This window comes from Epinephelus lanceolatus, chromosome 17, assembly GCF_041903045.1.
Source record: "Epinephelus lanceolatus isolate andai-2023 chromosome 17, ASM4190304v1, whole genome shotgun sequence".
NCBI lineage: Eukaryota > Metazoa > Chordata > Actinopteri > Perciformes > Serranidae > Epinephelus > Epinephelus lanceolatus.
Genome location: NC_135750.1, coordinates 29,209,811 through 29,223,991, shown reverse-complemented (window position 1 = coordinate 29,223,991; position 14,181 = coordinate 29,209,811). Strand labels below are relative to the sequence as shown.

Below are 14,181 nucleotides of genomic sequence, written 5' to 3'. Positions count from 1 at the left end.
TTCATCAGTAATGAATTGCTTCGGCTGCTTGGCAAGAATAATGAACAGCATCTATGGTAATGCAAAAACATTTTCTGCGCACATAATTAAATGCTAAATTTGCTTGCTGAAATGTAATGAAAGTCTTATTATATGCAAATTAGATTGTAGAGCTCTTTTTGCGATCCGTGTCTCACATTCTGATTAAGTTTTAATAACATTTCAGTGGTGGAAGTTTTACTATTGTTTAATGTCAGATTTTATTGGTTTGAACAGCCACATTCCTAAAGAAGCAGATTTTACTGTGTGTCTGACAGCTGAGGACAAATCAGGTGATGGAGGATCTTTTTTTTCCCTTAACGGCCAATTCTGACTTCCTTCTGCCCGTGAAACATCCTGTTCTATGCTCTTGGATGGGATGGATGTTATTAAGAATCACTGCAGAGGAGAAAGGCGAAAGATAAACATCTTTGCTTCCCTCACAGTGACACTAGTATAATACTTGGTGCATGAGCTCATCTGTTATGTTTGAGTGGCCTCCTTAATAACATCCAGAACACGGGGATCAGCATAGCAGGATGAAGGCGTGGAGTCCGAGCAGGGCCCAGTATTTCTCCCCCGTCCAGAATTAGAACGGTGTAAGATAATAGCCCCTAAATCTGTTCAACTCTCAAATCAACATTACAACCATAGCTGAAGAGAATAACATATCCTTGGCCATAGGTTGGGGTGGGATTAATACAGTTTATTCTGTCCTCGGCTGGGAAATAGGAGCCAGGTGGAAGGAGGGAAGAGAGGCCTGGGCAGGGAGGGCTGGCTCCAGGGTGAAGGCTGAAATTACAGACAGGATTTGGCCAGGCAGCATTGGTACAGGCCTGTCTAACAGATCCACGTAAGGGGACGGGAGGTGGCTGTGCCCACCTGAGGTTTTGGTCTTACGGCCAGCCTGGCCGCTACCGTCCTCATGGTCGATGGGCTGGCTGGACAGAGAGTACACGCTGATCTCCGCCACACGTACTGGCGCCTCCTTCACATTGCTATGGAGACCAAGAATCAGTCCTCCGTCTGTCGGGTGTTGCATCACCTGGACATGGGGAGATTAACAGTGATTTTAAGAATCCATTCAAATACAAAATGGGCCCTAATCCAATTTACAGGAGACACTTTAGTTTCATTTTTTCCTCTGCTGACGTGTTCCTGATAATATTATCTTGAATAAACACCAGACTTCATCTGTCTAAACATCCAAGTCCTCTTAAGCTGAGATGCCTTCAAGTCTTGTACAATTCCTGAGCCTATCAATCACTCTGTAAGATCATGTCGAGGCAGCATGGAACAAATATTTCTCCAACAGACAGACAGGATGGAAGGATTTTATCTCTCTCTGTGCTGAGCCAATACTGATACAGCGGAGATTGAGATGGCTTCTGTTACACAGCTTTATGCTCACAGAGATTTATAGACTGATTACAAGATGACAGCTATGCTATCTCTAAGTAAATCTTCATTAGCACAATGCTGCTCTTCCATTCTGTGTGTCTAAATGAGCCAAGGCAATTTGCTCATATCATCCAGTCAAACAGTACGACACAGTTTGCATAAACTGTTTTGAATCAGATGAGAGGGGATGAGCTTTCATTCTAAGCTCTATCTGGGGGGTACTTTCAATATTTCGCATGATGAATAGCTGCACAGGGAGTTGACTCATTTTGCTCAAACACTGGCAGGGGTGCACTCGAATGCTGCATCATGCAAAGTCCAATAAGTGACTTCCTCCCACATAATGCCCCAATAGATTCAGAATGAGGGCACGGGAGAGTTTACTCTACAGCAGATGACAACATAATTACCCAACAGGATCCAATAATGGCCAATCTAGCTTTATTCATAGAAGTCTGTGGGTTGTTTCACTGCTGCGAGCACCAAAACAGCACAGCAGCTGAGTGGTATTTTAAAATGCAATAAAGCATTAGTCTTGTTTTCAGATGTCAGTCAATTCCTGTCCTGGGGCTAGTGGTGGAAAGTCACTTTGGCTGAGCATGAATGGGTGCATCAGCTGCTGTAATTACAACTGGTGAAATGCTACCTGTTTCTCTCCGATCCAAATAAGTGTGACGCTCGATATCTATGTCTAAATCCAGTCTTGACCTGGATTTCTCTCACACAGAAACACCAAACTAATTATGTCCTGAACAAGGCATTTTAATTGATCTGTATCTGCTGTATAAAGCCCAATTCCCAACCCTTTGTTCACTTCAATCCATAGCTGCTCTCAGAAACACCCCACTGTGTTAAAACTTGAAAACGCATTGGTTCTGCACAGTCTTGCAATTGAATGACCCACACAGAGGCACAATTAACAGCAGCAAGCCAATGTCAAACAGTGTTTTTCAATGTGATACCCACTAGGGGTGGGTGATATGGCCCTAAAATAAAATGAATAATAATAATACTAGAATAATAATTTTGTGATAACAATATTGTTGACAATATGACAAATTGATTAAAAAAATCTATTATTAATATAAGAACATAGAATTGCAACAAAGTAAGTGATATAAAACTGAACTAAATTGTCTCTCGTTTCTTTACTTGGTAAACAACAATAACAGAAACTCAGTGTGAGATTCAGATTCTGTACACAACAAAATAAAACCTACCACAAATTGCATGCACACACTTGACCTCAATGCCAAATTTCTGCCTCCTAGGGAAAAATTTTGGCTGCTCAAGGGTGGGAACATTTCTGCAGACCTACCAACTGATCGACCGACCGATTAACCAACAAACTAACTAACAGAGCGAGCTCTAGAGCTGCTGGATGCAGCTAAAAGTGGCGTCTTCGTGGTGCAGTGTCCACACATTCAGTGTGACGTAACTGCAAAGTCCCCACTGCATGTCCAGCTGAGGACTGAACATGCAGCACTCAACATTAAATGACTCTGGTCAGGACAAAGAAACTTAATCATACATCTCTATATCTAACAGCCATCCACAAGTGGCATTATATCAGCGCCTAGTCCATTATTTCTACATAGCATGACTGAATGCACTGTTTCCAGAAAAGTGCATATGAAGCCAGCTCCAGATGGTCCATAATCTCGCACAGCAGTATGTGTGATGACCATGACTCATCTGAAATGATGTGTAACGCAGGAGGCCCTCTCTCTGGCAAACCAAGACATGGTACACAGACACTAATAGCTGTGTCAATCACTGTCGGAGATGAGCCGAATGCAATCACAAAGCTCAGAGCAAAATGATGTTTCTCAAGAGAAATTAAACGGCTGACAGTGAAACATGAAATGCAGTGATTGAAAGTAATGCCCCAGCTGAGGCATGACACAGTACCTCAGCCATATTGATGACTCCCACAGCCAAAGTTTTGTAGCCCAGAATGGTTCGATTCTTGTAGCGTTTTCTCCTCTGCAGCATGATCTGCAGTCTGTTGGCATCCCTCTTCAGGAAATGGGGGTACTGAAAATAACAAACATAAAGTCAGACAAACAATGCAGACCGCATTACATATTTATCCGCCTTAAGATGGAAACCCACATGCAGACTTATTTCAACACATTGCTTCTGTTACTCTATAAGAAAACTAATCTTCAGCTTCTATTTCTTGCAAATCAACGTTTTTTTCAACCCTACAATTGACATAATAAAACAAGACTGCATATATTCTGTTTATTTTCAGAGTGCTAACTCATGCTATCACTGTCCATCAGTGCCTTAAGAAGCCGTGACACGCACTTCTTTCTCAACTTTTTGGGTTTGAATAAGATCTCTGATGCTATTTATTTCCAAAGTCTTTTCTCTGTGACTGACTTGGTGGATTTCATGGCATCAACTGGCGCCTGCTTATCTGTGCCACAGATTACTGCCACCAAATGTAACACAGACTGTGGCCAGACCATATTATCAATGCCATCAGACAGTTCCAGTGTTTCACCTGCTACCCACAATCCTTTGGGCGATCTTAAACTGCCAGGCAAGATTTTAATTCTCCATCATCCTGGCCTGTGAACTTATCCAGGCATGGACAACCTGCTTCTCAATTTCAGAAGATGTATCTGTAGTCAGAATGCTGTCTGCACTCAGTACTGTCAACTGATGATGTAGAGATACCACACACACACTCGGTTCAAGTTCATGTAAAAATACAGCCAGTCTCACTGGACTCAGATGCCAGCAGTGAACCAACATGGTGGGTGTTAGATTCTGCATTTTCACTGACTCAACTATTAAAAAACCTTTCTGTGGTCTGTCTGCTGGACTGTGTCTGAACTGTCGATGAACCTTCATCACTTCAGAACTATATTTATTTCTGAGACTTTTGAGTATTTCATCCTCACATTTGCTCTTTTTTATCCGTCTGGTCTGTTTCCTCAGGAGTCATATTGTCTCTGGCTGCCAGAACCTTATCTTTACATTTATTTTTCTCACCTTCTCAGTCTATAATATTCACACAATTATAACTTGTGAGATCCGGTTTCACAAGTCGGTTGACACTCACTGCTGCAATATCCATGTCGGATACTGCCCACACTTACTAGGCTTTAGTGATCAGCACAGTGATTTCAGCCGGGCATTTTTGCTTCAGATTTTGCCCTTTTTGGTAAAATGTGCAACTTTTCCATGTAGAAACTTAATGTCCATTTTCAATTACTTGTTCACTTGTCCTTGCTAAGCTCACCTCTGTAATTGTCTGGCTATTCCAGCCCGCAAAAAGTCAGCATGCATGCAGTGTTTATTAATTCAAATCTGAAACATTCTGTCATTCTGTGTCAGTGACTTTGGTAATGATTCATCTCTCTATGAAGTAAGGTTGCACTTGGAAAACCGCCAAATGTAACAACAGAAAAAGCAGCACTTCCTATGAGCTAACATCTCCTCTGGCTGCAAAATAACATAAAAAAAATGTGTCACAGGCTAATATCAAATAAGAGAGCCTGATTTAATTTACACAAAATACTGTAAACACACATGTACAAATACACGAGGATATTTTGAGCTTAACACTGTTGCTCGGGGTTAGGAAGGGGCATGAGAGCCCATAAAAGCCATAACACAATCCTCCCTCTCCAATAACTGCTGTATCAGTGTGAGAATTCACAGCATAATGTCAAAGTGCTTGCCTGTAGTGAGAATGTGAGCTCCAGATCTGTCTCCATCAGTCCACTGGGTGGGAGGACGTACTCATTTGATCTCAGAAGACGCTTCGAGCCCTGGAAGACAAAGTAAAGCAAAGTTTCACTGTGAGAACATTTATAAATGCTACATAGAAAACTTATGCATCAGGGGCTACATTTGGAATAAAAAATGCCCAAAACTCCCTCATCATATGTTGTTTCTTAAGTCAGTATCTATCAGACAACAGCGACTGAGTGTGCAAGTCGTATTTTAGGTGCAGTCTACATCACATTCGCACATTTATGCAGATTCACACCTTGAGGCAACCCAGTACAAACAGTCCTCTACTCCTTCACTGCTTTCTAGAGAACAGTGCTACTAGAACAATTGAAATCTGGGTCAGAATCCCTGCTCAGGGACGAATCAAGAGGTCTTCCTGACTGAAATAAGGCCCGAAAAAGCAACAACCTTATCACAAGCCTGCTTCAGCTTCAAACCCTAAGGCTACATCCGCATACATTTTTGTTTTAAATGCATGACTATGGCCAGTTTACGCCTAGCTTCCACACTACTCTGCAGTTTTGGAACCACTAAAACAGAGACCTTTGAAAATGCTGCTGACCCTGTTGTAGTTTAGAAACTCCAGGGTTGTGTGTTAGCCTGGGACTCAACAACTTTCAATCTGTTTAACGCTGCCTTGTGCTCGTGTTGCTTTCAGTAACAGTTCCACCTCATCGTCTGTCCAAGCATAAAAATCTCTGGCCATACAATCTGCTTCCTATTTACACTGGCGCGTGTATGCCCAGTGTATGTAAATGGTCATGTGATTTGCATTTTCAGGGCTGTTAATATCCACAGAGATTATTTGTGAAAAGGTGATGAAACACTGGTGTTTGCACAGATTGTCTTTGCTTTAAAACTGTTATAAAATGAAACTTATTCGTGTGGATGTGTACGATACCGCTCCCCTCAGCATCTTAGAAAAAAACTGACTAGGATTCTTAACAGTGCCTTGGGATGAGGGATGTTTAGGCAAGGGGAACTACATGACCTGAAAAAAGTTTCTATATTAGATAGGTTTATATAGTTTCTTTTATGGTGCCACTAATTGAAACCAAATTTAGTTTCATTATCTAATGCTGGCTATTCTGGGTGAGACAGACTCATCATGTAAAGCTAATTCTGGGATCTGGCACAAAATTTGTTGTGGCCAAACAGCACAGGGATTTAAATGCCACAGGTTGTGGAAATCTCTTCCAAATGTAAGGACACAGACACACACAGCATCCTCACAGGACCTGTCTCAGCCCTTAGTGTGTTTCTCTTACGAGGCTTGGATTAAAGTCTATCATGTTCCTCGTCAAGATACGGTTTAATTCTTCATCCGAGCTTCTTTTTCTACCTCTTCTAATCTCGAAATGAGGAGTCGGAGTGCGAACGTGAGAACAGGAACAGCTTGTCATGTCTCGGGTTCATAATGTAATATCAAGCTGCGAGTGCAGAAGACAGGCATCTGTTGTGTAATATATTTGGCAATATCTCAACTGCTGTAAAAATTTTATAAGTTGTCACAGCTTAGTTCAGGTGTCTGCTAAACCTGCCAACAGAATTAAGTAAGACTTGGTGAGCAGCACGGAGCAGTAAGGATATCCTGTAGCTGGCTTAATACCCCAGAAACTCCTTACAAGTCCAATGCAGTGGATAGGACATTGGATCCTAATGTCATCAGAGCTGTTAAATCATGTAACAGATACCAAATGAAATGGTTGGGTGTGTGCTGAGAAATCATCCCAGGATAGCAGAGGGGCTTAGCTCTATTCACAAATGCAGTGGTGCCTCTGTAGTTTCAACATATGCTTGAAATAAATTATCTTAAACATGGTATTTAGATGACAATGCATGTTTAATAAAAGCACAATAAAGCAGAGCAACGCTTATAATTACAGTTGTTTCACTCCAATAATTGTTTTTCCAGGCATAGTCTTTTTCAGTGAAGTCTCACACCTACCAACTCAGAGTGCGAAGATGACACAGAGGGCAGGTCAAGGAAAATCCACAGGAAGTCACAATCAGAAAAACAAGGCCAACAAACGTCCAAAGGCTCTCACCGTGTGTGAGCCACAGAAGGCAAGAGGATTACGAGGGTCTGTCACAGCCAACAGAGATGGCATACAGCACAGTACATATCCACACTTCGAGTAATCAACTCCCTCTAATCAAACAGTGCTAACAGCTGAATTGAAGGAAACCAAACAGAAGATTGTGTATGGCTTGATATGTCTAGCAACACAGGACAGACACCACACGTACCCATTTTCTTCTCCACTGAAAATGAAAGCTTTTTGACGACGAAGCAGGTGTTAAGGCGATCCCTGACTTTCAGTTTTATCTTTGGCAAACAGCCTCTGAATATTGGACTGAATAGGACAGAGGGATGTCGTATGCTGTAAAGCCCTGTGAGGCAAATTGTGATTTGTGATATTGGGCTTTATAAATAAAATTGATTGATTGATTGATTGATTGAATATGTTCCAGGGGGCCCAGTAGCCCACTGGCACTGTTGTCCCATAGAGAAAGAGCCTGTTTACACCCATGCTTTTTGGGTCATCTGATCACAAGCGGACAGCTCTAAATCTGTCTGTTCACACCTGACATTAGAATACATGTCCACATTCATGTCCAGTGACCACTTTTGATTGGATCTCACTTCGACCGCTCTATATGCAAATAAACATGTAGCCCTTATCATTTCATTTACCATCACAGGAGACTTCTGCTGCAGGAGTGTGAACTTCATGCGGGGGATTAGGGTTGGGTACCGTTCATAACTGAACCGATACGGTACCGGTATCTGGAATTCGGTACCGGTACCAAACAGTACCTTATTTCGGTACTTCTTAACCCTATGGGCCCTAGGCCTTTTTGGGGTATTTTTACTGCCTTTACTTTTAAGCTCATATCACATTCACTATAAAGGCTACATACACATGCTATATCTTGTTTTGTTTTTCAGGACAATCTGGGCTAACCAGATTTGCCATCATTTCATGTCCTTCTATGTGCCTGTATTTTATATTAATTTTTATATCAATGAAAAAAACAAATTTGTGTGCCTAAATTCTTACATTTTTACATGTATCTCACCATAGCAAGTTGGAAGTTGACATATTCTGCCATATACGAAGAGGGGAGACTCTCTTGAATCTGGCAATATAAGAACCATGATGCTGGGACATTCTGTCACTTCACAGTTGTCCAAAACATGTGGTTTGTGCCAGGCGGACATGATTGCCAGTATTTTTTCATTATTGCAAGAAATTCCATTGACTCATTCACAAGTCAAAAATGTGTTTCATCTGAAAGAAACATGCAATATTTACATCTAAGATCATAGAAAAATAGTCAACCAAGTGCAATGATGTCCTCCAAGATAATATTTGTTTTTCAGTTTCAGTTATATATTGGGGGGACATTTTGGGCATTGGTGGGGGGGCACGTGTCCCCCTCAATGTATATGGTGACTACGGCCCTGTCAGCATGCATTAGGCTGCAGTTGTCTGGGTGCGCAAAGGTGAAGTGCGCTTGTCTTGTCATACAAAGTTTGATGGAACTGGACAATATGGAGATATTTGCATACTACAAGTGTGGATAGACAGGGAGAAACACACGCAAGCTTAAGATGTGGTAAGATACGATATTCCTCACTATATGAAGTGACTGATAACAAATTCTGTATAATGGATTGTAAAGAAATTTGTCAGGTTTTTATTTTGTAGACAATTGATCTGAATTTAGAGCGTGATGGGATGACAGCACAATGATGTGTGTGGTCCTGCACTTTCATGTGATATGCGTGGCATTTCTGTGCGAGCCTGCGTTCTCGAGTAATCCATCCAACAGTAATGTGTGTGCAAAGCTGTATGAAAGCTCTGTTATACATCATTTTATTGAAACTTGATCAATTTTTTCGCTGTGAAAACAATGGATTGCACTATGCGTTGTTCGGGCCCATAGTCTAAACTTCTCAGTTTCAACATTTTATTGAGAACATTTAGGAACAGTGCTGCATGTTAACTTTTGTCTGCACATTTTTTTTGTCACCAATGTTGCTGAGTCTGAGGAGCGAGTCATGTGCTCTCGCTCCGCCTCCACCTCCACCTCAGGTACCGAAATTTGGTACTGATTCATTTTAAGTGAATCGGTACCAAGTACAAAAAGTACCGAGTTTCGGTACCTAACCCTACGGGGGATAGTTGATGGGAGTCCAAAAATCCATCCGCACACAGAAAGTGACAGCTTCACACGGCTTACATTACTTAATGGTTATTACTGTATTTAATGTTAGAGTCAACAGTGTGGGTTTGTTGGGACCACCTGCTGCGGTGTTAGCTTGTGCTGACCTGGCAGACCCTGAATATTCAGCACTGTGTCTAACCTGTGTAACAGCAGCAAGAGAAAGTTTGCCTATCCAGCAGAGAGTTGGATAATCAAGGATGTCAGCTAAGAAGGAAATGTAGACAAGTACATATTAGTGTACACACTGCTGAAACAATGTGACCGCATTTGGCCAGACCATCTCCAAATGTGGTCTGAGCAATCAGATCCCAAGACACATCAGGACGTACTGGGGCCTTTCGCACCTGTTTCGAGTCCAATTTTGATCTGTTCCCGCAGACAGTAAAGGGTGTTCTAGCAGACAACACAAAACACTGTGTTCTAGAGCACCTCACAAAACAAAGAATATTAAAAAAAACATGTAATGATTGTCAGTAGTTTCAAGTGCATGAAATGAAATCAAAGCTTTGAAGAACTAAAGGGTGCATGGGAATAGAGGATATTTAGTTTTGCTGACACTTGCAAAGCATTCAGTTGTAATAAGCATTTTTCTGTGCAGCCTAATGGCTCAATATGTTCCACAGAGAGACATGCCAACAGTACCTTGACAGTAGCCACAGCCCTTGTTTTGTATATAAAGAAAAAAAGAAGGTAAATCTCTGTCGGGATTCTGACCTTGTCACTAACTTGGGCTCCACAAAGAGGCCTTGTATGCACTCTTTTCTCATGCTCAGTGGCTGGTACAATGAATCAAGGCATTAACAATACAGAGCCTTGGCAAGGAAAGCTTGTACTGAATGTCCTTTGCCCCCCTCTCTCCCACCCTCTCTCCCCTTCTACAAGCTTCTCCACTGTCTTTCTGGGGCCAGATGGGGGAATGTTACAGCCCCTCAACTCAACTGAGCTCCACAAGCCTGTGGGAAAAGTTCAAATTTACACTTCTTCTCAAGGTTACTTTTTTGGATATGTTAAATTTTCTAAACTGACTCTTCTGCTTGCAGCAAAGACAGGGACTGATTTAGTGTCAGGACAAGAGCTCAATGTGCAATTGCAATAAAGAGGTGCTAAAGGCATTTTGAGGCCTTTGCTTTCACCCAACACATACCTACACACACACAAGCCGCACACATAATTGGATCATATCTTAGTGAACTGCAAATGGATGTGCTTTGGACAGAGTTCTGCACTCAAATGAGGATTGCACGCCTTTTCTATCATAATCCAGCTGACATCAATGTCTGGCTACAACTTCAGCAGGCAACTGCACACAGAAAAGACAGAATGCTAACTGCATAATCACGCAGTGCATGTGCAGGGGCACACCACACTGCAACCCAATGTGCAAAAAAAAGAAGCAGAGGTTTGTCTGAGGAGGCCTCAGCTACTTGAAGTCACCCAGCGGTCTCCAGGGTGAGAGACAGAAGACTATCTCCAAGGGAACACAAAGCCTCCTGCTGACTAAACTGCAATCTCATCATCCCTGCTGCTGTGGCTTTGGGAGCCCATCCAAATGGTTAGTCATTACAGGGGCTGTGTGTGTGCATGCGGGCCACTTAACCTGATGAGCCCCGGAGAGAGAAAAGAGATGGCCACTGTATGCTGAACAGAGAACCGATGACATGTGGTAATGAGGCTTTGTCATTCACTGTCTGAAAACAAAACCCTCTTATGTCTCTGTCATCTTCCCCAACTGTCTCTTTATCCACTCGGCGTCTGTGTTCTCCCTAACCAAACCTGCTGGAAATTGCATTTAATGCTCCAGTTCCGGAGCTGCAGTGAACAGAGCTTTGCTTGCTGTCCTCCGGGCGGCTCAACAGAAATGGAGAGATTTCACGCTCTGGAGACAACGCAGCTCATGGATAAAGCCACACTTGGTTGGTTGCTTTCTCCTTCAGGATGACAGTAAAGGGGGTATGATTTGTTTCTCTTTAAATAGAATCACCCAGTGCTGCTGAAAATTTCAATTAAATTTCAAAATGAGGGGGACAATATTGAGAGCGGGAAAGAAAAATGGTCAATTACTGAGGCATGAAAGCAGAGAGCGGTAACTATAGAGACAATGAAGTTGATATAACAGTGTTTGAAGTTGTGAACTGAGTAACAGCTATATTAAGTTTGAAAACTTAATTTCATCACAGACATGTAGAGACTGCCCCGTGTTAGGGTGATAGGGTGCAAGGGAAACAGTAGTAGCTACAAACTAAATGCAATCCTCTTACCTCTCCAGCTTTCTTGTTCATTTAAGGTAATTAGCTTGTTCAATAAATGTAACTAAATACATTTAAATATGTAAATGAGTTAATCTGGTGTTAATGTTCTCTCTGGTACAATCAGATTTAACTACCCCCTTATTTATGTGGTATAAGGAGCATTAAAATTGATAAATTCAATTGATTTCAATGCCAGGAAACAGGCAAAACCTGCTATTTTCCCCAAATTACAGGTTTCATGGTACTATATATTCTGTGGTAAGGTAAGGTATCAAAAGTCTAATTTTGGTCTTCAGTGTGCTCAAATATGTAGTTGCTGTGTTTTGGCTTTGTATCACAGTATGTTGATAATTGCTCTTGCCGATGTTCTTTGACATTTGTCCAACACTCATGCATATCATAAACTACTGCTGGTAGAAACATTTCCTTGTGTGGATGAATAAACATGCTGGGTACACAGTGTCAGACATGACACAGGTGGCACATTCCTAGTTAGACGTAGGCACAAGTCCTGGATTTGTGCAGCAGAAAAGGAGGGGCTGAAGCATCTGCAAAATACAGCACTGGGTAGAGGCTCCATATCACATTCTCTCTGATCTGTGGGTTATAAAAAACGCTTTTGCTTTGACTGCTTTTAATGTACCTTCCAAACTTTCAGGTACAAGTGACAGACAAAGATGGCTCCCTCCTCTCTTCTTGCTTTTAGGTGAGTCTTCCCAAATTCCCAAATTCTCTTGTGTGTGTGGACTTTCTGGCCGACTGCAGTCGAGAAAATTTGAATGACTTTTCCTTTTGAGAATTATTTCCACATGGCCACCTCAGGGCAGTGTGTCTGTGTACGCTTAAGGTGCACTCACTGGTCTTAGTTCTCCCACAGAAGCAGTGGACCATCATCTTTACAACCGCTACCAGGCTTACCGCTGAGTGTGTGTTTTCAAACTGTGAGGCCTGTCTGCAGACTAAAGACAGAGCTCCAACACTCTGTCGCTAGAGATGAGTCTACAGCTACGTTCACACTGCAGGCAACAGTGGTCAAGATCTGATACATTAGGTCCTGAATGAATGAATGTCACTCTAGATTGACATTGTCTCTATTGCACTGGCAGGAGTAAGGCCGTACTTGACACAGAATTATGCCAGTCGAATCATATTAGGCTGTTCAATACAAATATCCAACTATTCCTTCCTTTTTCTCCATACAGAGTTTGAGCGTTTGAACAGGGTTCAACGGGACGTTCAGGGTGACACTGACATTCACGTAGTATAGTAAACAAGCTAACAGCACTAACGAGGGATCGGAAATGTGCAACAGTTTTTGCCGACACCAGATATCAAACAAATGCCAGAGACTGTGTCGTATTAAATTGCTGTGGGCTGTAAACTCATCACTTCTCAGCAGAAGGCAGAAGATAACATTATGTCAGAGCCTTACAATGCAAAGCCTCTCCTCCTCTGGGTAGCTGCCTCAGTCTATCATGCTGCCTGTTTCAAAGAGAGGCGTGATAGTGAAGAGCACTCACTCTGCAGCAAAATCTGGGAACCAAAATGTCCACAAACTGCCTGATGATTCCATACTCTGATTCTCAGCGGGCAGCCACAGGTGGGAATCACACAGTGAATATAAACATGGAAGACAGCTGTGATGGACAGGTGTAGTTTAAAGTAGCCCTTCACATCCTGAAATTTCTGATGAAATCTGTTTCAGTGAAGCCATTAGCATCACAGCCCCACCACTTCTGGCTCCGTCTCTGCATCTACTCACACTTCCATACAGAAGTAGCAGCCATTGCTCCACAAAAAGACACCTCATCCTTGCCTGTGTTATCGTCTGCTCATTAATTCAATGTCTCCCACTGCACATCAACTTGTGAATTAAAACATAAACGCTGACTTCAGTGGCCTCCATGTCGATTTCAGAAAGTCAGAATGCTGTGTGTGATGGCTATGCTATTGCTATTGTTATTCTGGGCATGCTTGCAGTGTGAGCGTAGCCTTAGATTAACACCACGGGTGTTAGTTTCCATGATTATGATGCAATTAATTTTAAAACAATAATAGTAATGTGGTGTAATATCAATTACACAGCACTGATACATCAAGAGGAAACACCAAAATTGGTTTACAGCTGCTGTTTTGCTTTATCAAAAAACAACCATTATTTGTGCCTTATTTCATGTAATATTGTGTTTCTTTTTCCTACTTCGTCTTCCAAAGTACACACACACACACACACACACACACACACACACAGCACTGATGGGGTTGGGACATTCACAAGTTAAAACAACCTCTCCGACTCTCTGCCAACAATCTGTCAGTCAAACGAAACATTATTCCAAGCAGGAGATACGCTATCCCGCCTTTCCAAAAAGCTCCCTCTGTGTTCTAATAATACTTTGAATTCCATACAAAGGATGGGGTAATCGCTGAACGGGAACATGTTGCTCCAGTGACGGCAAGGAGAAAACACAACTAACGTCAACTCATGTCATCTCCGCAGCTATCATCCTGCTACTCCGCTCTC

General features: G+C 42.1%; 1 protein-coding gene across 2 annotated transcripts in view; it reads right to left on the bottom strand.

The window, feature by feature from the left end:
* The window catches only part of LOC117248187 (phosphofurin acidic cluster sorting protein 2), a 58,115-nt gene that overhangs the window by 19,563 nt on the left and 24,371 nt on the right, over positions 1 to 14,181 (bottom strand). For both annotated transcript variants that reach the window (XM_078160726.1, XM_078160725.1), the window contains exons 3-5: positions 5,118 to 5,207; positions 3,331 to 3,456; positions 906 to 1,063 (exon numbers count right to left, since the gene is read on the bottom strand). In XM_078160726.1, coding sequence (XP_078016852.1) covers positions 906 to 1,063; positions 3,331 to 3,456; positions 5,118 to 5,207 — 374 coding nt within the window. The remainder of the gene's footprint in view (positions 1 to 905; positions 1,064 to 3,330; positions 3,457 to 5,117; positions 5,208 to 14,181) is intronic.